General features: G+C 40.7%; 1 protein-coding gene across 1 annotated transcript in view; it reads left to right on the top strand.

The window, feature by feature from the left end:
* The first annotated feature begins 2,349 nt into the window (after positions 1 to 2,349).
* The window catches only part of SYCP2L (synaptonemal complex protein 2 like), a 30,004-nt gene continuing 9,763 nt past the window's right edge, over positions 2,350 to 22,590 (top strand). The window contains exons 1-25 of the mRNA XM_074890533.1: positions 2,350 to 2,385; positions 3,616 to 3,640; positions 4,651 to 4,736; positions 4,858 to 4,946; positions 5,048 to 5,082; positions 5,828 to 5,970; positions 6,417 to 6,469; positions 6,811 to 6,856; positions 7,662 to 7,754; positions 7,844 to 7,904; positions 8,330 to 8,478; positions 9,295 to 9,355; positions 11,650 to 11,768; positions 12,200 to 12,275; positions 12,436 to 12,481; positions 13,107 to 13,152; positions 14,142 to 14,203; positions 15,768 to 15,816; positions 16,962 to 17,017; positions 17,629 to 17,683; positions 18,242 to 18,398; positions 19,313 to 19,362; positions 20,460 to 20,547; positions 20,965 to 21,056; positions 21,220 to 21,283. Coding sequence (XP_074746634.1) covers positions 2,350 to 2,385; positions 3,616 to 3,640; positions 4,651 to 4,736; positions 4,858 to 4,946; positions 5,048 to 5,082; positions 5,828 to 5,970; positions 6,417 to 6,469; positions 6,811 to 6,856; positions 7,662 to 7,754; positions 7,844 to 7,904; positions 8,330 to 8,478; positions 9,295 to 9,355; positions 11,650 to 11,768; positions 12,200 to 12,275; positions 12,436 to 12,481; positions 13,107 to 13,152; positions 14,142 to 14,203; positions 15,768 to 15,816; positions 16,962 to 17,017; positions 17,629 to 17,683; positions 18,242 to 18,398; positions 19,313 to 19,362; positions 20,460 to 20,547; positions 20,965 to 21,056; positions 21,220 to 21,283 — 1,837 coding nt within the window. The remainder of the gene's footprint in view (positions 2,386 to 3,615; positions 3,641 to 4,650; positions 4,737 to 4,857; positions 4,947 to 5,047; positions 5,083 to 5,827; positions 5,971 to 6,416; positions 6,470 to 6,810; positions 6,857 to 7,661; positions 7,755 to 7,843; positions 7,905 to 8,329; positions 8,479 to 9,294; positions 9,356 to 11,649; positions 11,769 to 12,199; positions 12,276 to 12,435; positions 12,482 to 13,106; positions 13,153 to 14,141; positions 14,204 to 15,767; positions 15,817 to 16,961; positions 17,018 to 17,628; positions 17,684 to 18,241; positions 18,399 to 19,312; positions 19,363 to 20,459; positions 20,548 to 20,964; positions 21,057 to 21,219; positions 21,284 to 22,590) is intronic.

Raw genomic sequence — 22,590 nt, 5'->3', positions numbered from 1 at the left:
GCATTGCTACGGCTTCGTAAATGTTTGCTTTAGAAGCTTGGGGTGATTTTAAAGCTTTCCTTAAGAAATAAGGAAGGAAAACTAGTTTTGGGAGAGAGATAGGATGAATAAATGGTCTTCAGCTTTTGGGTAGAAAAAGTGATTTGTGTGGGTTTTTTTTTTCCTTTGTATTTTTTGTCTCTCTGTTTAAAGGAAGAAAAAAGTGAAACACGGAATAAAGAGGTGAATAGCAACATGGCAGCCAGAGCAGAAAACTATGTAAATATCCTTTAAATACATCCTTAGCTTTATCTTACAAGTAGTTATATATATATATATATTTAGAGGGGCATTCTTAAATGGATATGGCATGACCTAGAAATTTAAGTAATTTAATATGGGAAGTGTAGTGAACCCCTTAATCTTTTTTGAGTGGGAAAAACCGACTATAATAGTTGCAGGACATGGTAAGAATTACAAATTGAGTGTACTAAAGGAGTTGCTTATTTCCTTATTTGGTATCCTTTAAGATTACCGAGTCTCGAAAGTCCTGTCTCTCTTGGAGAGTTTCACCTTCAGATGTAACAGTAAAATGACAGTAGAGAAACAAATGAAGTAAAACCAAATAAATAAAGAACCTATAACTTCAAAAATAGCATTACAAGTACTTTCTCATAATCAGTGCTGCAATGATTCAAATGCCCACTTATTTTAATTGCTAGCTGTTTGCTTCCCCTCCCTCTGCAGCTTGAATTGCTTCTCCTTGATGCTTTTAAGGGGAAAGGATTTCAGAAAATAAGTGAACTGCTTCAGGAGAGAGAAATAGAGCCTCCCCAGAAATACAGTGAATCTCTCTTCAAGCAGCTAGACAAAGCACTGAAAAAGGTGAGTACCATAAATAATCTTATCCATAGAGCTGGGCCTTAAGATCAGACTAACGAAGAACAGCACTCTGTTTTTCTGTAGGAGCTGGACAAGAATGAATTCCAGAATGTTTCGCTGCTGTTGAAATGTATTCAGCTCTACTTTAAAAGCGACCTTCAAGAAGGGACAAGTTTGTTTATTGAGCAAGGACTGGTAGAAAAGATGAGTATAATATTGTATACAAATTACTAATGTTATTTAAGGTTGCTTGCATCATGAAAAGAACTCCAAGGAAGTGAGACCTAGAGAATGACTTGTTGGCCATGCAGAAATGAAATTTTTTTTAAAAAATATGTTGTGTGAGCTGAGTGGGGGGAAAAATGCTTATTTTCATTGCGTTACTTTTAGTACAACAGCTAAGATCATGGCTTCACTTATTACCTGACTTAAGGGGTTTACAGGCTTTTTTTTTTTAAGCTGACAATGGAAGGAGAGGATGCATTTTGATGAGTCCTGTTTGTGAAACAATATAGAATTTCTAGATGTGTTTTAAGTGCTCCAGCAAAATACAACTTTAGTACTAGAATTGATCAGCACTTTGTGCTTTTATAATTTTAAAAACTGACATACTCTTTATGAAGGTCCCTTTTTAGATACATAGTAAACTAGACGCATTTTATCTGCAAATGTGTTTTATCTTCTGGCACAATGGGACTGATTTCAGCTGGTAATACTTGTAGTAGCAGAAATGCACTTGTGCCGAAGATGAGTAATACCTGGATCTAGCATAGCTAGGAGGGAACTGTTAACACTTGCTCTCTGTTAAAAGAGTTGTACTAAGGAGTCCTCAGTACAAAAATACTGCCTTGAAATTGTGCTTTTCAGGGATACAGTTGCTCAAAATTCCTGTATAGAGAGATTATTGATAAAATTTCAGAAATATGAGCTCTGTACCTTCAGTGAAGCATAGATTTCTAGTTGGCCATAGGTCTGTGATGCTATACAGTATGTTTAAAAACATAAAGTATTAAAATAATGACTTTGAAAAGGCTTGATGAATTTTTAAAACATTGTTTCACTGTGAGTGGTTGTCCTCTAGAGATCTCCATATGAGTTACAATGCTACTAGCAGTGTGTATTGTGTCAAGGAGGTACTGAGAACCACAGGTGGGTGCCTTGAGATGAGAAAGGAGGACAAAAGGAGGGCTGGGGAGGGAAGTAGCTGGATAAGTCTTGCTAAGTGAGTGTGAGGGTGGCACATGTCCTCCTAGCAACATCTGAGCTCCTAAATGCCATGTAGCTTTTGACACAATACATGACTCTGAAGCTCAAGGACTAAAAAAGCTCTCTCTATGCATAAGGTTTCCTGCAGATATATTTAGTTTAAGGTTTATTAACTCTTCTTCCCAGGTTTTAACTGTTTCTTTTAATTTTTACTTGGTGTCTTGGTTTGAAAGGGTAAGAACATTTGTGATCCTCATTGACCTCAAAGAGAATAAATTTTTGATGTCACTTCTTGAAGACTTCTTTGACACTGCATTGGTATGTATATGCATTAAGGGGGCAGAAGGGTTGCCTTTACTGGATAAGAAAACCATCATTCACAGTTTTCTGTTAAAAAATAAATAGTTTTGCAGACCTTGTGCCCTAGGACAGCGGAGCCTGGGACACAGCTCAGGTGGTGTGGACGGGCAGTGCCTGGCAACCTACTCTGGGCTGGCATTAGGCTGAGGTTTGACGCACCTGGGAGAAGCTGCTGCAGGGCTTCATAGAGCCTGTTTTTGCAGGAAAATGTACAAAAAGTTCTGATACATATTATAAATAAAAGCTTTTGTGCTGAAGCTCTCTTAAAAGCATGAATTACTGACACTGAGCTGCACCTTATGTGCAAAGGTGGTCCTGGCACTTTGTTCCTGTGGTGTTTGAAACAGCTGATTTATTTTTAATGAATAATCTGAGCTGCTTACAATTCTTATTTAGGTTTCTATTTTAAATATTCATAACTTTAAAGGTATTGGAGGCCTAGTGATATAAATCTGCAGTATGAAGAATGCTTTTAGCCTCTTTCCCCAAGCTGTTCCCCCAGTCTTGTTGTCTGCAGCTTACTGGAACTGTGTCACTTTGTGCAACAGAATTTATTTGAATACTTATGTCTCTTATTAGGACACTTGATAAAAGATCAAATTTTCTCTACTAACCACATTGAAATGAAAGGAAATACTCTATGAATTATTTATTTGTCAAAATTTGATTTATTTGTCTTCCATTTCTTTCATATGCTTTCACTGTGGAGGATGAAATGTTGTTTTGTGTTGTGTGGGTTTTTTTTATTTTTAGTTTTCCTTAAGGGACTTTAACACTCTTCAGATATATCATATGTTATGATATCTAGTGCTGTAGTGTGTAAGCATAAAATGTGTTTTTACATAGGCCCGTATGTGTAATAAAAGTAACGAAACAATGCCACAATGTGGGTTTTCCATGGAACCTGAGGGCACTGGGCTCTCTAGCGCTGCTGAAATCCCTGGGGGAAGTGGGTGCTTCGCTCCCTTTATCCTCCCTGTGTAATGCCAACCTGTATGATCGGGGTGACCATATGTGACATATCTGTATCAGGTGTCGCTGCTTTTCCTGATGTAGGTACACTAGTGTTTTATGTCATTTAGCCCCTGAAAGTTGTGATGGTGGGGGCATAAGCACCTCAGCACTTTGAGTACTCCTGTTCTTAGGTTGTGGTGTGTTAATGAAGGCTTCCTTTACTTTTTCTATCAGGTGATTTGCAAGTGTAGCAATGAAGGTCAGTATTGCTTTTCCTTCTATTACTTGATATCCTGAATCTTGGTCTTGGGACCACATTCCTTAATTCTGCTTGAACTCTATCCACTTTCTCTTCTCCCCTCCACTCCCTATCCCTCCTTCTCCTCTCTGCAATGTTTTCTTTAAATCCTACTGTTGATTTTTCTCCAGTTAACTTTTATTAACACATCTGAGCACAAAACCTTCTACTGTTTTTATTTGCTTGTTTTGAATATTCTGGAAAAAAAATAATCTAGCTGGGGTATCTTGTTTAAATGGTTGACATCAAGTATTTCACTTAGAGTAAGTGGTGTTTCTGAAAGGACTTGAAGCTAGATGGTCTGCTTTTGCACGTCTATTCCTGGTGGCTTCAGATGTTATTCCCTTGCTGAAGGCAACCACCTCTGCGAAATAAAATGGCAGTTCCTTCAGTCATCCTAACTAGGCAGAGAGATGTCTCTCTGTCTCATTTCAGTGGCAAGATTTTGTCTGTGGCTGCAGCTGGCTTTCCATTAGGGCAGGGAAACAGGTGCTTTCAGAAAGAGCAAGCATCTGTGTGCCCAGACATCCAGGCTCACAAGTCATGTAAAAATGAAGTGTTATATTGTGGGTCAGGTAACTTGAGCTTATTCTTCCTTGTAGCTTATTCTAGCGGGAGCAGAGTGGGCACGAGTATCTTCTGGTTAATACTCTAGCAATTTGCTCTGACTTTGACAAAAGCTGTATATTATGAATTTATCTCTTGTTGCTAGTAAGTAGCTTCTCCTTTCTGTACCTATTTAAATAGTTACCTAGGTCAGCAGTTAAAGTATCTGGAGTTTTTTTTTTTTACAGAGAAGTTACTGATTCCATTTTCTGTGTAAGATTAGATGGTTGGAATCTTTGTTTTAAAATGAATCCACAGCTGGAGTATTTCTTTCTCCTTCAACACAATAAACTGTAGTTGCTTCAACTATCTTTTGTTGGAGACCAGCTCATTGCTGGCTGTAACATTTCAAATAATTTTTCTAGGGGAGAAAGAGGTGGTGAATTTATTTTTACCCGAACTAGGGCATCTAGTGACAGAAGCAAGTATTTGCTCTGCTCTGCAACAGGAGGTAGGACAAGAAAATTAGATACATGTGCACACAAGTGTGTGTAATTAGATACAAAATGTGAAAAATGTGTTACTGAAATATTTCCCTTCCTTCTCTGCCCCTTCTTCTGTGGGGGGCGAAGACTTTGAGGACCCTCAACTCTATACTTGACAGTGTCTCACGGGAGGAGAGAAAGAAATTCCCTCTGTCTGAGGAGATGTGCTTGCTTACGTAAGTGGTTTTCTCTCCAGCTCCTGTAGCTAAACACCATCTCCCCTGCAACAAGAGTTAAAGTTATTTCCACTTTGATTCCTTGCATTTTATTTTTTCAGAAAAGACCTTGCAAAAACTATGCTGGAGGCTGGCGGTAAGAAGTATTTAGTGGTTATTCTTATGAAGTTGGGGCTCTGGGTTTACTTCATCTGCTTGCTTATTATAGATGAATTAAAATTATTTCCTTGTCAAGAGTTGTTTTTTTGGGAAAGACAATTAGATGGTACTTCAAGAAAATATTAATCAAAAATTGTTAGATGCAACAATGCATTAGTTCTTTCTGGTTGGTATTAGTAATTTGTATTAACTAATAAGAAAAGCTAAACTGATGTATGTAGAAACGTAATTAGAACAGCTTTATGTATGTGCTTACAAACTGTGCTGGCTGTTAGTCTTTACAAAAAATAAATTTTAACTACTTCGCCACGATGCGGACAACTTCAGTTAATAAGGTTTATAGCCTCTTGAGTGAAATCTTTTTTGTTTTCTCCTAGCAGTAACACTTTCTAGGGCATTATAGTGGTATGTGGAAAGTAACTTAATCATAGTGAGTTACTGATGAGGCTTTGCTCTCATCTCCTCCCTGATTCCCAAAAACATCTCCTGATACATGAGTGTGTGTTGTGGTTAGCAGTGCTCCGCACCTTGACCTCACTGAGCCAGGGGACCTGAGGGTGCCTGGAACCAACCCGTAGCTGTTGTCCTCCGCTGTTTCCCTAGGTGAAACTGATGTTAGCTGATGAATATGACTGTGTAGTATGAGTGCAAGAGTAGCAATGCTATAACCCTCTGTTACTCTGGAGAGTGATATTTATCCTGTGCTTATGTTTACCATGTAGATTATGACCTTCAGGTTGCCCTCTCAGAAGCACTTTGTAGGTTAATGACAAAAAAATGGAGGGATGACTTTGTTCACCAGTGGTTTGAAGATGACTATCTTGCTGAAGCTTTCAAAGAGATCAAGGATAGAGAATTTGAGACGGTAAGGGTCTTTATTTTGAAAACAACATACTTGACAAGTCTGTATAGGGGCTAGTTTTGGTTGAGTTCAGTCAGGATGTCCTTGTAAGAAGTTCCTACAAAACTGATTTTATAAATATGCAAAGTCAGTTATTTGTTGATGGTGGTGGGGTTTTTTTCCTCTGGCACATATAAAATGGCATATTGTTAAAATAACTTATTTTTAAGTTATTTTACTTCTAAAGCATAAATAAGTTGATTTTTGTGGCTTATCTTTGGAGGCTTGCTGGTCATAAGTCGGGTCCAACCGTTTGTAGCAACTTGACTGTTTCTTCCCCAGTGGCCTTTGGCATCACACTGACTAGTTAAAAGCTTATAACTGGGAGTACAGGTTACACAGCCCAATAGAATAACTCTTTGCAAAGGAAATGTAGTCTGACTTTTAACGAGATGTCATTTGACTTGAAGGACTGCAGAAAATTTCTTAACCGGCTAAATGAAAGGCTTGGAGACAAAAGGAGGTAAGCTGTGAACCAACAGAATAAACTGGTGCTATCATTACTGCAGAGGGGAAAAACTACAATTGTAAACTGACTTGTGTTAGATTAAAAAAAAAATTACATCACATGTGAATAATTACATTCTTAAGATATTTTATTCATTTTAGTGGTGGTTCTTTTGAAAGTAAAATCAATGAAGCCAATGCATCGCTGCCAAAATACTGTATTCTCTAAGCTTATCCAAGCTTGATTTACTTCTAGAAATTTATTCTTTTTTGAACAGTAAGATCCTAGTGATTTTATCTTTTATAAAGTTGGACTCTGATGTTGAATGTGTCATGTGAACTCTGCTTTTCTTCCAGAGTCTATTCATTTCCTTGCATATCTGCTTTTGCTGACACGAATGAGGTAATAGCCCTTAATGCTGTGTTCCTTCCCTACAATGTTACTGTTGTTAAAATGTTACTTTCTGTGGTGTATGCTTGGGTGTTCTTTTCCTCCCTATTTTCCATTAAACAGGTTAATTTTCTGGAGTGTAGAGTGGTGTAACCTTCTATTCTAGTTGGAAAGATTGCTTGTTTGTCACTTAACTCCCAACTTACTGCTGCTGACTCTGCTTTTGTATCAGCCAAATGATAGAGGCAGCACTTTTCTTCATGGTGATGACAGAAGAGAGATCTCTAAAAAGAAACAGGAGGACAGGACAACTCTGGATTCCTCCAGTAGAGCAGCTGTCAGAAAACAAGAATTAGCCTGATGCCCATGTAGGAGCGGTCACAGCTGCAGTTATAAATCCTGCACATTGCTTTACTGTTCTTTAAGTATATGTATTTGTGGCACTGTTCCTGACAGTTGTATCAGATCAAAACCAAGTCGATGGAAGCCAGTTCCACTGCTTCTGCCTATTTCAAGTGCTTAGAAACACAGAAAACTTTTGTAGACTCTTTCCTGCCACGAGCATGTGATCATTTGTGTATTGCCTTTCCCTTGGCTGATGTAGAGCCATGTCTGACTCTGTGGGTATGGTTGGGTGAGCGGCAGGCTGGTAACTCGCAGGTTGATCCCAACTCTTATTCCTGCAAGGTATGAATATCTGTACACGCATATGTAAGGCAAGACTTTCCAATTTTGTGTTGTTAAAAGAAAACGGAGAACGATACAGCAGTTGTGGATTTTTTCTGGGAACATCAGTGCTGCTGTTGTGCTTCCCCAGGTGAAGAAGCCATCAGATGAGAAGCTGGAGGGGTTCTGGATTGACTTCAACACTGGCAGCCAGAGTGTGACTTTCTATGTGGACAGTGATGAGGTAACAGCAGAGTCCAGGCAGCCTTGAGTTAGCCTAAAGCAGCGGGTGCTCACTCAGCCTTTCTGATGTGATGCCTTTGGTTTTCAAAGGGTGCTCTGTGGGAGCCTGTGAGACTGTCAAAAGAAGCAGTCAGCAGTTACAGCCTGAAGGGTAAGATTTTTCAACGAGTATTATCCTCCGTTTGGGTGTGGGTGTAGAAGACACATGGGGCCAGCCTAAAATCTTACCATCACCAAAGAGAGTTCCTGTGTCTTCTCCTCCCTTTGTGTCTTGTCTTTTGGTCACCTTGCACCAGCTCTGCTTGTTGGACAGTCTGTGGGACCGTTTAGCACAATAACCTACCCTCCCTACCCAAGCAGGGCATGTTGAGGAGTCAGTTTATAGATGTCCCAGGGAATAGCATAATCGTCTAGATCCAATGAGAAAGAAACCGGTGAACAAAGTAACTAGAAATGCTGTGGGCAAGATGTAAAAGAGACTGTTTCAAAAATCACAAACACTTATTCAGATATTTTGAGGGTGACAGACTGAATATCTTGCTCTAAAATAAATTTAACTGCTTTTTTTTTACACAGAGGATGGTGGAGAAAAGATTGTTAAAATTTATATGAAGATCCCTGCTACTTGGAACAAAACAGAAGCAACAAAAATCAAAATATCTTTCAGTGCTGAGTTTGAAATCTTAAGTATACTTAGAAAAGTCCTGGGAGATGAAAAAATGATGGTAAGCTCTTAGTATGAGGTTTTGCTTTTCTAAACTATATTTTACTTGATATACACTTGGCAAAAACATTCAGTGTTTTTTTAATGCCTGTTTATTATATATCTCTCTTCCCCTTGCAGATTTGTGACTGTCTGTATAGAGGGTCTTAGCTTTGGCCCGAAAGAGAGATTAGAAACTTTAGGAAAGGAGTTTCAAGGGACTCAAACTTATGGTTTAGAAGCTGGAAGGTTAAACTGGTTTGTTATTTGATTCAGTGTGTTATGATTACTTCTGCTGAGTTTCTGAAGTAGGAAATAAAGCCTATGGCATTTAATTGCATAACTTGAAGCATAAACATGCTCTTGCATCAGCTCAAAGTGTTACATTGCACAGGATGAGCGAATTGTGATACAAGAACCTGGAGAAAAGGGGGGCTGCAAGACGCAAATCTTAGATTGACTTGGTAGATAGTATTCTAGATGAAAAGTAGAGTACTTTTAAAACCTCAAGTTTTTATAAGCTAATGTAAAAACATGGAGCATGTATATGATTTATTTGGGTAAATGTTAATACGGTTAATTTCTGATACTTGTAATTCATCCAGTGACCACGGCATTTGCAGAAAACCTTATGTGACAGTAAATAGCAATAGTATAGTGGCTGTCACTTATCCTTGCAGGAAACCAAGACCCTTCCAAATGGTCAACTCAATTAGCATCCAATGATTTGTTGCTGGTGATTAACAACTGTTAGTTTTGTTATTAAGTAGCTGACTTCACTAGATAAAGACTACTTTTTTTAAGGTCACTTTCACATGAGATTAAATCACACCAACAGATAAATGTGGTTGAAGAGGAGTCTGTTCATGCTGGGAAGCAAGCCAGGCAGAATGAAGCAGGTGATTTTTTAAAAAAATTATTATTTTATTTCATGCAATTTAAGTTGTTAAGTTTTAAAATTAGTACCTTTGCTTGAAGTTAGTCACATTAACACAAAAAAGGCAACCCCTAAGCTCAATCTTCTGTTGCTCATATCTCATGAGCTTGGTAACTGGTGTTTGTGGCAGATGTAACCATGTGCTGCTGGAATTGCATGGACAGGGGAACTGCTCAGAGACAGGCTCTGTGTGCTGGCAAGTAGCCTGACAAGGCACATCTCGGCTGCTGGCTGACCTCTGGCATTTGAAGAGTGTCCAGTAGTGTTCCTTTATCTGCAAGTGCAGTGGGAGGCACTTGTCTATCCTCCCTTCTTGCTTGTTCCCTGCATGGTTCTTGGTTTGGCTGCACTGTGCGGGTGCCTGAGGGAGATTCCCTGCGGGAGGGGATGGTGACATCTGTATGCCCATGGAAGCACAGGTCCTCTGATGGACCAGTGCTTGCACCTTGGCACTTACCATGCTTCCCTTTGAGCAGTGGGCTGTGTGTGGTGAGGCAGTCTCTACCAAGGCTTCCTGCAGGGAGTCAACTTGTGTTTCTTCTTAACAAAGTGGTATGACGGACAACTGTGCTCTCTGGTCCCCTTACCCCACATGGAGTGGATGATGCCCTGGTGATGTTGTGAAAGTGCAGCTGGGGAAGCGGAAACACTCACCTGCAGTCCCTGTTTGTAGAGAGAGATGAGCAGCAGCACAGCTGCTCTCGGCAGGAGGTGACCCACTACTGTATGCAGGGGCATGGCGAGTGCCACTGTAAATACCTCAGGGTTGCAGGGTTGTCTCCGTGTGTGCCTCAACTACAGATGTAGCTGTGTGCCTTATGGTAGGAGAATCTCTTAGCTGGACCTGGAATAGCCATTACTTCCTCCTTCTCAGCAGTCTACAGACCATGCTTTGCATTTCTTTGAGTTGGGCACATTGAATTTTCTGTGATCAAATGGTGTGACTTCCTGTGCTGCTGTTGAACATTTCCTGCAAGATGTTTCCTTCTGGGATCATTGGGCTCAGTTTAATTTTGTTCCAAATATGATAGATGTTGAGGGAACACAGAGCCTGAAGTACAGAAGTGATGGTTGGGTGCCTGACCCAAAGGAAGGTCCAAGCCTAGTGCTTGTCCACGGGGAAGAGAAAGTAGCTCCTTCCTTTCTCTTTATCCTGCTCTGAAATTGTTTTGTAAATCCCCACCAAGGCTGTGACCCACAGTTTGAGGAAAACCTGCTTTCAGCACAAAAGGAAGAGACGCATGATCAAAATTGGTCTTAAACAGGCAATGTTTCCTCAGCTCAACTTCCATATCAAATTGAGTGGTGTTTTTTTTCTGTATAGGGATCTTTTCTCTTTGAAGGCTGGGATATGTCCTTGCTGCAAAACTGGCAGTATTTCAGTTTTTAGAGTAATTATCTTTTGTGTGGCTTATTCCTTGGTGTAACTTACTTAACAGATCTTTCCAGGTCTTTTAAGACAATGAACTCTCAGCTCTCACTTTCTACTGCTACTACCTAAGGGCTCTTCAGACTTGTGATTTGTTTTCTGAGATGCCCTTGGGTTAGGTAGCACTTGTTCTGTGACTATATTAAAAGCAAAATTTCCTCTTAGTTACTGTGCATTTCAGATTCTTCCAGGTGAATACGAAATTAGTCACGTCCAGCTCTAGATGTCCGAGATAGTAACTTCTTCAGTAGTCCTTCCCATTCTCCTCCAGTTACAACCAAAACAAGCTAGAACTGAAGTCCTCCAGATTCTGGAGGTGCAGGTGAGGGAGAACATCCTTCATCAGCATCCACCATGAAGTGCACACGAAAGACCAAAGTGAGCACTAGTACTTGAAGCAATTAAGGAGTACAAAGGGCATAAGATAGTTCATCTGTAGTGAAACAGCTTTTGCAGTGGCTGGTAGAGATTCAACACAGGGAAATTAACACGGTGGAAGGGTCCCGCTGGTCTGTTTCTTTACCAGACACAAAGGGTTGTTCCATGTCTTCCAGAGCTAAGAGTCAAGGTAGCAATAAGATGATGAATTTATACATCTTCATATGGGATGAGAGGCTTAGGAGGAAGGTTCAAGATGCTGTTTATTTAGCATTGCAGTTCTGCACTGGGCATTTTGGAGATATTTGATGTTTTTGTTCTATTAAACATGATCTTAACATGTTTGTGCCTAAGCTTTTATGCACATGTGTAAGAATGGAAAGGAAATGTGTGTGTGTGTGTGTGTTCAGTTACTGCAAAGACTTTCTCACCCCATTGTTGTTCTGCAGTGATGCCCGAGTCCACTAATCCACGGGGCAGGACAAGTCCTTCAAACTCTGAAAATATGGAGACTCTATCAGAAAACTTAGCCTCTCAGCACAGCCCAAAGTTAACAGGCACCGTAGCAGTAAGTGTTTGGTGTAAGGTGAAACAGTCCTTGTGTCCCTTTTCCCCCTCCTCAAGTCTGCTTTTTTATAGGTGTGGTTAAAACCTCCCTTCAAAGAAAACTGGTTTGTACCCAGAGCCAACAATTTTCTCAAACTCCATCTTATATTGGTGGGAAGTCAGCCCAAACACTTGCCTCCAGGGCTGCAATTTTGGCAAAACTGCTTTAAAAAGAAAGAAGAAATTTTCCTCCCCTTTATAAAGGGGATGGTGGGATGCTTTTAGTGAGAAGCTCATAGTATCACTTGTATTCAACCCAAAATGTTTTTGTGTTTAATGATGAACCTGTCATCCAGCTGTGCCACAGGCAAGCACTGAAAATCTCTTCCTAAAAAAGCACCACTTCTTTATCAGTCATATGCATGTTCTGTTTGTGGTTTTATGTCTCAGCAGAAAACAGTTAACTCTGATGTCACTATGATTACAGTGAGCCAGCAGGGTGATGTGGAAGATGCTAACCAACACTCAGGTCAGGCATGGCTCCCTTCAGTTCCTTAAGTTTGACCCAGTTAAGTGTCACCCAGGTGACATGGTGAAAGCTCTGCTTTTGTGGGCCTTACAGCAAAAGCAGATAAAGCGTTTTATAGTAGCTCCAGAGGGTAAAGCTGTAGTTTCCTTGCCTTCTTCAGCAAAAAAGTCCAAAACTCCCTCTCCAAGGATGAAAGCTAAGCCTAGGTGAGTGTCTTGCAGACAAAAAGTTACAAGGTGGGTTTTTTCTGGTTTTGTTTTTTGTTTTCCCTCTCTTGGGGTTTTAATGCTGCACGTGATTTTTGATGCTTATTCCATCAATTATTAAACGGAAAAAAAATTTCTGTTTTGCCACCCTTGCTAGCAAGGCTGGTTGCCCAGAGCTACAGCACTTGGGAGTTGCAGAATGGTGATGTTCGGTTAGTGGCTTGGCTGCTACTTTGGTGTGACTTTTCTCTCTCATCATTGTTCTAATCCAAATACAAGATGAGCATACACCTCTAGTAGAGTTTAACTTCAGCTGTGTAACTGGAGCTCACCAGATATGAGGCTTTTCATAATGTGATGTTTTGTGAAAGATCACGTGAATTTGAGTTCACCTTGGCATTAGTAATACCTCTTTCCAGAGCTTTGCAGGACAACGTTTCTTATAGTTAATGAGTTGGACTTCTGTAGAACTACTGATTAGCTTTTTTACTACACACCTTTTAAACAGCTGTTTTGATGCTAATTGGTGCAAGTTTGGTTTTTTCCCCTCACAAACTGACTCTTTGGGCTTTAAATGAACAGCCCCTCAGCGCTGCATTCCCCTCATGTGTCCTCTTGTCCCCAGTGAGAGACTCCCAGAAGAAAAACCCATGGAGGAGTCAACACCAAAGGTATGTTTGCCTTGGGGCCCTCCTGAGTGAAGAGACATGAAGCAGGGAAGAGGTGCTCTGGTGGAGTTTCAGAAGAAAGCTAGGATGGGTTGACACAGTCCTGCCCCTGAGTGGTGTCCTAAGCCCACGTAGTGTCATTCATACCCAATGTAATGTACCGTTGAGCACCAGGAGTGAGCTGCAGAGGCAATGGCTGCCAACCTCAGTCTAATGTGGCCCAGCCAAGTAATTCAAGCTTTGTCGAGTTTATTCCATATATACCCACCAGCAGCAGTGTGCTGTGCTTGTGTCCAGAAACATGGCACCCGGGCAACCAGCCTGGCCTTCTGCGGGACAAACTTGGATGTCACAAGACTTGTGTGGTCTGCAGGAGCAAAGATTTGCTTCCTGAAGGGAAGCAGTTTTGCACCTGAGCTCTAATGATCCTACTGCACTAGATCTGTATCTGTACTCCTGTCACAGGAGCTTGCAACCTGGGTAAACTAAGAGCAAGTAACTGAGAGCCATCTGTAGCTGCATTTCTTTAGACAACTTCAATACTTGGAAATTTCCATTGATGTGTCCAGGTATAAAAAGAATCTGTGCACTATATGAGAGAAATTAAATTCCCAAAGCAATAATTTTAATTTGGAGTAAGAAATCACATTTCAAACTTGGTTTACATTTCCACATACTGGGTTTAGATTTTTTTAAAATTAATTGAATGACAGTTCAAAGGTTTTGTAACATTTTCCCACTGAACAATGAATTAAAAGCTTTTGAACTATTTCTCTCTGTATTCTCATCCTCTTGGCCCCCCAAGTTTTAGCTCCAGGACTCCCATTTTTTCTGGTAGGAAAGAACTGCAGGAAATGGAGATGGACAGCTGTTGCAATAGGTGGAATGAAGTTTCCTGGCACTCCTTACCTCTGCTTTTAGCAGGCTTTAGGATAAGAACATGACTTTGTGTATTGTAGTTCTAGATCCTGCACTGCTTTTCTTTTTCAAAGGTTGTTACCTGGGAAAAGCGAAACAGAAAAACAAAACTGGCCAAGCAGAAGACTGAAGGCAGGTATGATACAAGCCCTGGGCCCATGCAGGGTCTGGTGTAGCAGGTGATTTTAGACCATTTCTAACACTAACTGGGGTAGGGGGGTGCCCATGACGTGGACTGTCTAAACAGACAGACAGCACAACGAGCAGGAGGCTATAAAGGGTCGTAACTTGTCTTAGTGGGAACCTTTGGGTCTTCAAAGTGATAAATACTTCGGAAGCTAGTTCTAGGCTGTCAAAAATGCCTTCACCTCTGTGATACTATGTCACATGGTCTTTTCCATTTTTCCTCACCCAACCGTATTCCTCCCCATTCACCAGTGAGTTGACTTATGAGTGGCAGCTTTTTTCACAAATACCTAAGCTTTTTTGGATATTGTCCCAGTTCTTTGCCATTGTGTGTCCTAGAGTTTCAGGACTTTTTCTCAGTTTGTTCCCTTCCCTTGCACCCATACATGGGTCAGCTCCTGTTTGAAGCTAGTGGCACTGCAGGCAGAAGCACTCGAGGGTTTGAGGGTAATATGCAGTCTCCACACTGGAAGTCTGGTTTTTTTGCACCCTTCTTGTGTTCTCTGCCAACTGTTGTGTGCAAGTTAATGCCTGCTGCTGGGCAGGAGAGCAAATGGATTGTATATGAGGATCTCTGCTGTGGTTCTGGCCGTTCTGGGGCTTCCTTAGGTGTTCTGCTTCAGTCTATTGACTCTCAGATTAAAAAAACCCCCAGCTGTTTAGATGAATTTTTCTGATTGATTGTAGATAAGAATGAGGAAACTCGATGCAGGACTTTACCGTTACTACAAGTTCTGTGTTTTAAGACCAAATGATGCAGCAAATACTGATTGTAAATCAGGAGTGGCAGTGTAGAAGTTAGAGGTGGAGAGAACTTCTTAGTTTGGTCACTCTGCTCCCTCTAGTGTTTCATCAGAAAGTGAGTGTTTCTTTCCTTCAGAAAGCTTTAACGAGGAGCTCAGTTTTTTAATCTTCCTATTCTTTCACCAGCAAGAAGGGGTGTACTGTACGTTGAGCAATAATTGTAGGATTTCTTAAATAGTTACGATTTGGAGAAAGAAATAAAGGTACAGTTAAGTTTAAATTGTTGAAAGATATGAAAAAAAGATCTGGATGCATACGGAGAAGAGGTTAGAGAACAAACATTAAATGTTTGAATTTTCAAAAGGTAATTAAATGGATTTTTTCTCTTAAATGCTTCTGAAATTATCTTTCCATTCATGATTTCTTCCTACCACGTCCTATTATTGGTGATGTGGGAACAAAATGTCCACTACATAAACAGAGGTAGGCAACTTGTATCTTTTGAATATTTATCTTAAAATCACTTACAATTGAAAAAGTGAGAATCAAGACAGACAATAATAGAGACTAAGTAGGAAAGGAACCAGTATTTTTTTAGGCATTGAGAAAATGGCATTTTTAGGCGTATGAAGTATCTGTTTACTGTATAACAGAGTTCATAGGGGTGGGGTGTGGAAACAAACCCTGTTATCCCCCCATATTCTTAGTGAAGTTCTATAGGGTGATTCTTGAAGATTGTACGTCACTACAACATATATGTTGTCTTGCAGGAAGGGAATCTATGACTTTGAAAACTCAGACTCTGCAAGTCATGAAAAGGTAAAGTTGAGACAGAAGCTGTTAGATGTGCTAAGGTCCCAGCTCAGCAGCTGACAGAAAGTACTAACTTGAAGCAGGGGATATCTCTGCAGGAAGGATGGACATCCTGTTATAGCAAAACAGGAAGCTGGGAATCTGAGGTTCTTGGTTTTTTCTGTATGTTGTTACACATGGAAATATTTTTTTGCGGTGTGGAGAATGCTCATCACTACTTGAATTTTGTGGTGTGTAATGTACGATAAAACCAACTGCAACAAAAATCTGAGCTGTTGCTTGAGTGAGGCTGTGGGATACCTTTGCGATTGAAGGCCAACCTCTGTTTTTTACTGAATATTGGAAGCAGAATCCCAAGCATCCTTTGCTTTGCACTCCTAGGCTAAAACAGAAGAGGCTGAAACCTATTTCAAGCCACACTTTGCATGTTGGGAATCCAATTTCAAAGCCAATCCTCACAAAACCTTTTTTGGAAATTGTTTGACATATTTGCAGACTGTTAGAAAAATAAAAAATGAGTCCCTCTGCCTGCTTTGAAACTTTGACCAGTGCAGCTTTTCCCAGGAAGCTGAAAACTTGCTCATGGTGGCTTCCATCATGGTACTCCACTGTACAAACCCTTTGGCTTTCAGCCTCTTCCCTGGTGCGGGTGCTGTCACTGCTGTCTGTTAATCCAGAGGCGATGGGTGCTGAACGGGACATCCCAAATTTCTATTATAAACTGGACACTGTCCAATCCTTGCTACTGCCACTGGGTGTCAGCATAAAATCCTGCTTCGTGGTACCGAGCCCCGTGTCCCAGCAGCCCTGTCCAAAGGCTATTCCTGTTCTGTGCATGGTAATTACAGTGCGCTACTACCGGTGGTGTTACTTCTTAAAATGACAATCCTTATGATGTTATTGCTTAAAATGACCGATATTCATAAAGCAAGGAAAAGAGAAAGTAACTCTGTTTAATAAACAAACATTGGTCATCTTATAACTTATGATACTGTTTCAATCAACAAATCCCACTCCATTAAAAAGTTGAAATTTCCATGCTGGACTCGTAATCCAGTCTTCTAGCCCTTCTGAGTTCTGATACATTTTAATTTTGTAGATTATATTATGGGGTAATTGGACTTTAAGACAAATACCTGCTTCTCTTTTAGGTTGCTGAAGCCAAAGAAATGATTTTTGGCCAGAAAGCTTCTTTACAAAATCAGAGGTACAAGATTATACGTGCATCATTTATAAACCTTTTGCTTTGTGAAAGAAGAGTTTATTGCCTTAGTTAAGCTGTTTTAAATTGGGATCAAAAAGGGCGTGGGATGTTTCTAATAAAGTAGTTCCTTGCTTAGCTGCCACAGTATCTGTGGATGTTATCAATACAAATATTTAAACAGTACCTGAGAATATATAAATTAGAGAATAATGACTCCTGTCCACTTTGACAATAATAAGACTTTAACTCTCAGACATTCCCTTTCCCTGATTATATGCCTAAATTACTGATTTAATTTTTGAAAAATGCTAAAACCCTCCACCTTTCATTGGCCACCTCCAGTGACAGCAAGCTGCCAAGGTCTTGCCACCTCTAATAATGTAGCCTAATTTTTCTTTTAAAAGGTGCTGAATTTCAGATATTCCTGATTGCTACTTTCAGAAACCAATCAAAGAAGAAAAACTTGTCTAATGACTGTGCATTAATATTTTGGTCCTTCTGCTGATCTGTTAAGAAGCTCTGCCATTGTGATTTGACTGTGCCCCTTCTGCACGGCTGCAATCTGCTATCGCAGTATCTGCTAGTCTAACAGGTCTTTATGGATTACTTGGCAGGAATCATGAAACAAGAAACAAGAATGAGGAATCAAACAAGCTGAAGAGAAGGCTGGTAAGTTGTGTGTGCTTTGATCGCTGTGTGTATCCACCTGTGCGATTCTGTTGCACCCTTAAACAGGCTGAAGTTTAAGGTTTATCCAGCATGGAGGTAGAGGAATGTGAGCCTGGGAACCTCAAAATGGCCTGCTTCTTGCTACTGAAAGCAGTGCTCAGGGTGCACCAGGGCTGCCAGACCAGCGAGTGAATGTATGTGTTCCTTTTTTCTCACTGTGCTCTTGGCTGCAACTCAGGCATGCAGAGGTTTTCCTCCTTGCAAGAGCTCTTTTATCTGGATGCAGGAGGGAGGAGGGGAGATGAGGACAGAGGATGCTGTAAACCCCATGTTGGCAAAGGACAAGCATCTGCGTCTTGGTGTTTTTTATGCTGCTGGTTTTTGATGGTTAACTGTTGCTGTTTTGGCAGATCTCACACCTTAAAATACTTCAGGTGTTGTGCTGTGGGGAGGAAGAAATGGAATAATTTGGTAGTAAATGAAGGGGAATGGTTGGGGGGCTTCTGGGTGGACAAAAGGAGCTGACTGAGCAGGACTCACTCTTAATAGTGTCTTTAGTCCAATTACAGGAAACATCTTTTCTCTGAAAGCAACAGTGAAAATGCAAGCACTGGTCAGAGTGAAAAAAGCTGGATCCTTGACTCTCAGAAGCAGTCGTTGCCAAAATCTCTTGACTATTCCCGAAAAAGACAAAGGGTGAGAAGTAAATTGAAAGGTAAGCTTGATGTACTGTACCACAGATAAGGAAATAGCTGATGATGGTTTGAGAAGGAGGATTTAGCTGAGTCCTGAAGCAAGTAGGAGAGAGCAGGCTTGAGGCCAGCAGTGAGGGTTGCCCTGTGGAGGAGGTGTATTGTACACCCTTGTGCTCAAAGAACCGTGGTCCTATCCCTTTTCTTCCAGAGAACGTATGAGGATTCAAATGTCCAGGTGGAAACTTGGCACCTAAATTTCTGTGTGGGTGCAGCTATCTGTGTAAGGGGGCTGAAGAGCCCAGGGGTGCTGAGCTGATGGCTGCGTTGGTGCTCTTGAATACAAGAGGAGGAAGATCTTTCTGGAACTGATATAGCTCCTCCTTACAACTTTCCACGTCTCATCTCTCCTGAAATACAATTCACATGGTGAATAAACTTTGAAAAATGCACAGCTTGTAGACCATGGCACCCTGCTCCCCTGTTCATATGCTGACAGGCCAATTGTCCTCAGAGTGATTTACAAAATCAGATGTGATCATCTCTGATAGCATCCTCTGTTTGGGCCTGACCAACAGCAAACATTCGCTGAGGCTGTGCTCTATGCTGTGTCAGCTGCTGGGACCTCCAAATGCAAACTAAATCGTCCTAAACAGAGTTAGAATGTCTCTGTCTCTCTCGTGGAAGGACATGAGCCTTGCTCAGGCAGCTGTTGGCTTCTGTAGGGATGAAAAAGCAAAACAAAGTTGAGGGAGAAATTATGCTTTATACTGTGTTTCCATGGGAGTTGTTCTCACTTCAGTGTTGTGAAGTTTCCTCTTGAAAATACCTAGAGAACCAAACTCAAAACTGGATTATTTAGCTGTGATGCAAACTTTAACTGGCTAAGGTGTGCAGTCACATTGTCAGTAACCAGGTAAGGTTTTTTTCCTTGCAGTGCTTCCAGTGTCTCCCGCAAGTAGCAGCAGTGACTACCAGACAAAGGAGGTAAGGAGGTGTTATGCTTAGGTGTCTCTGACTTTAAAACATTATGTATGCAAAATGTGTACAAATAAGTGGGAATTAAAGATAACCCCAATTCTTTTCAAATGTTCTGATGGACAAATTTTCCTGCTAAGGGTTGCTGAGGCTGTGCTGGTCTACTGGAGGCTGGGGAAAAAAGGAGGTCTTAGGAAGACATGTGAAACTTTCATAAACAACTGTATGTGAGCCCTAAGCAAGTTCTAAAACTGTAATGCTTACCTGTGATAGATGGAAAATTGGGCAGGAATTGGCATGCTTGGTGTGAAACCTGCCTTGACTGACGTAGTTGTCACTCCAACAGGAATGAGTTCAGATCTAGGGACATACCAAGAGCTAGAGCTGCCTATCCAGATATCTGCAAAAATCCCACTTGGGTCCTACTAGGCTGTGTCCCCATGCTGTCCTCTGCCCTTTACTCTGTGGTGCCTTGGGAAAGCTCACGTTCACCTCTGCATTTTGCTGGCAATTTTCAGGGCTTTTATTCCAAGTCCTATGCTCGTGCTCAGTCCTGGTTCATGTGCAGTCCTTTCAATTATAGGTCTGGGAAAACTAGACATGGATTATACTGATGGGGGAATTAGTGGACCAGACATACATCAAGCAAAGCAAAATACAGTTTATCAATGCCGGACTTTTCCAGTGTCTGCCTGTTAAGTGCTCAATACCAAACATTTTGGAAAGGTCCCCACAGAAAGTTTGGGAAAAAACTCTCCAGAACTGATAGTTGCATTAAAAGCTTTTATTTTCCCCTGGAAACCTCTTTCTTTTCTATTTTGACTAAAATGTTTTGATTCTGCTTATGAAAAACTTCATCCATTATACAACTCTGGCTAAAGGGAGAACTTATACATGCATTGAACTTCAGGGCACAGAATCTCTTTCAGCGGAGAGAGCTATCAGTATGTTAGGTATATTTCAAGTGTATCTCTGCTCTTAATGTGTTTAAAATCAAAACAAAAAAAAATCACACACACACACACCCCCTCTCCAAACCAACCCAAAACCTCACTTCTGTACTAATGTTTAAATAAAATACATGCTTAGACTTGGTTTTGTTTTAGCAGAAAGCATCAAGGCAAAGAGCTCAAAAGGAGAAGATAAGGAAAAAAAGCTCCGAGGGAGACAGTTTACCTACAGTGGATCTTGCTGGTATTTCTTCTTTAATCATCTTCAATGCATTAGAAAAGTTGTTTTGATATGTGTGGGTGTGTGCTTTTTGGGTGTTTTTTTTGGTGGTGTGTGGGTGTTTTTTAATTTTGACTTTCATTCATGTTTTCATAAGCATTCTGCCTTATTTCTTGTAACGGCTCAGAGGGCTGGATATTTTTTGTAGATAGTCTCTTGAGCAGGGAGAACATTAGCTGGGGCTAATGAGAGGTGAAGGAATGAACTTAACTGACAGCCAGAAATGAAATAGCCTTTGGACTGGGTTTGAGCCACTGTCTGTTTCCTGTGTGGAGAGATGGAGAGGGTGATGGTTTCTTTTCTATGTATGTCATTAAATTGAGGTTTCTAGTCAATACAAAATTCAACCTCTATTGCCTGTTTGGCTGATCTCTTGTGCAGATGAAATGCTCTCAGAAGAGCTTGAAGGGGATCCGCTATCACTTGATGTGTCTGCCAAGGGCTCTTCCAGTGATGAGGAGAAGGCCACACAGGTGCAGTATGCAGCACTTAAACTCCTCCTAATCTGCTGTCAGGATACTTCTCATCTAAAACTAGTGTGTCATATCTCTTTGCTTCCTATAACTAGACAAGTCTCTGACAGTTTGCCTGCAGTGCAGGGTGGATACCTTACTTTTGTTTTCCTTCTCTCCTTAGAAGTTTCACGATACATATGGCAAAGTGTCAAAAGAAAAAGGAAGTTTTAAGCGGAAGGACTCAGGTTTGTTAGTCTTGATAACATGGAGGAGTTGTTTAAAAGTAGAAAGGGGTGTTGCTAAAGTTGTCACTTTCTTTCAAAGACAAATAAGCACCGAGTTTTTTGAGATACTTTGTGCGTAAGAAGTACCTTCTATTTCTTTGGTTTGTATATCATGACAGACTATGGTAAGATGCTTTTATATACATTCCTGAATTCATCACTAATTCTTAAATCCTGTCCTTGCTCACAGGGGAACTTGTACTGTAGCTATTAAGAGCTGGGGACTTACAAACTGCTGACCCAAGAGACACATGAAAACTGATTTTTAATGATTTGAATGTGCAGTGCAACTTCAATTTAAAAAACAAGTGTCCCTGAAAGTTCTCAACTTCCTTTATACCTAAGAATATAGCTGTAGATCATTGTTATAAGCGTTTGATAAATGGTGACTTGTACTGATGCTTATTACTGCTCTAGCATTTTTTAGGCAAGTAGTACTTAGGGACTTTTTTTAAAATGAAACTGTACTTGCACAAACTATTTCAAAACTACAGCATAGCCTCTTTGTCATTGGAAACAACTGAACTTCCAGAAAGTCAAGCAGCAATGGGCTATCTTCATCCTAATAATCTCGATGCTGATGTAGTTCTGAGAGACTGTTTGAAAGTTATTGTTGTGACCATGAACTGAGTCACTGAAGCTTTGGTCTTGGACAAAAGCATGCCCTTTCTTGTGAGCTGGCTATGCTTGCATTTCCAATATGTCTCTTACCTGTCCAGCATTTGCAGAAAATACCTTCACTGCACCAACACAGCTGCTTAATTTATGTGGAAGATAAGTGCTGAGGACTTGGCTTTTATCACTGTTTACGGTATAGTCTTACAGTTGGAGAGGGGTTGATACTGTGCAAAGGCATAAGTGGGGTTATGTTCAGAAATTTCAGATGTGGTCTGTGACTGCCGTTGAACTCTTGATCTGTGAACCCTAAATTTACTTCAGTGTGTTCCTTGTGGTCCAACTGTCTCCCTTGTCCTGGGTTCCACCACCTTCCTGTTTTATGCCCTATGGAGACTCCAGAGAGGTGGTTGGTCAAACAGGCACCTCGCTGAGCTCAGAAAAGTGGACAGTGAGACAAAGGGATAATTTTTTTGCAAGTTTTCCTTAAAATACAGGCTGCAGCCTCCCTCACCATGTTCCTAAGTGTTTTCCTGGTTTAAAAACAATTGTATGGCAACCCTAGTGAAGCTGCAGAAAAGAAGGCTGTCATGGGTGGGGTTAGTTTTTCTCCCTCTTCTGTACTTATGCTTTTTTTTTAAAGCAGCAACTGA

Source organism: Strix uralensis, chromosome 1, assembly GCF_047716275.1.
Source record: "Strix uralensis isolate ZFMK-TIS-50842 chromosome 1, bStrUra1, whole genome shotgun sequence".
NCBI lineage: Eukaryota > Metazoa > Chordata > Aves > Strigiformes > Strigidae > Strix > Strix uralensis.
Note: the sequence above shows the minus strand (reverse complement) of the source record. Positions and strands in the feature narration are given on the sequence as shown.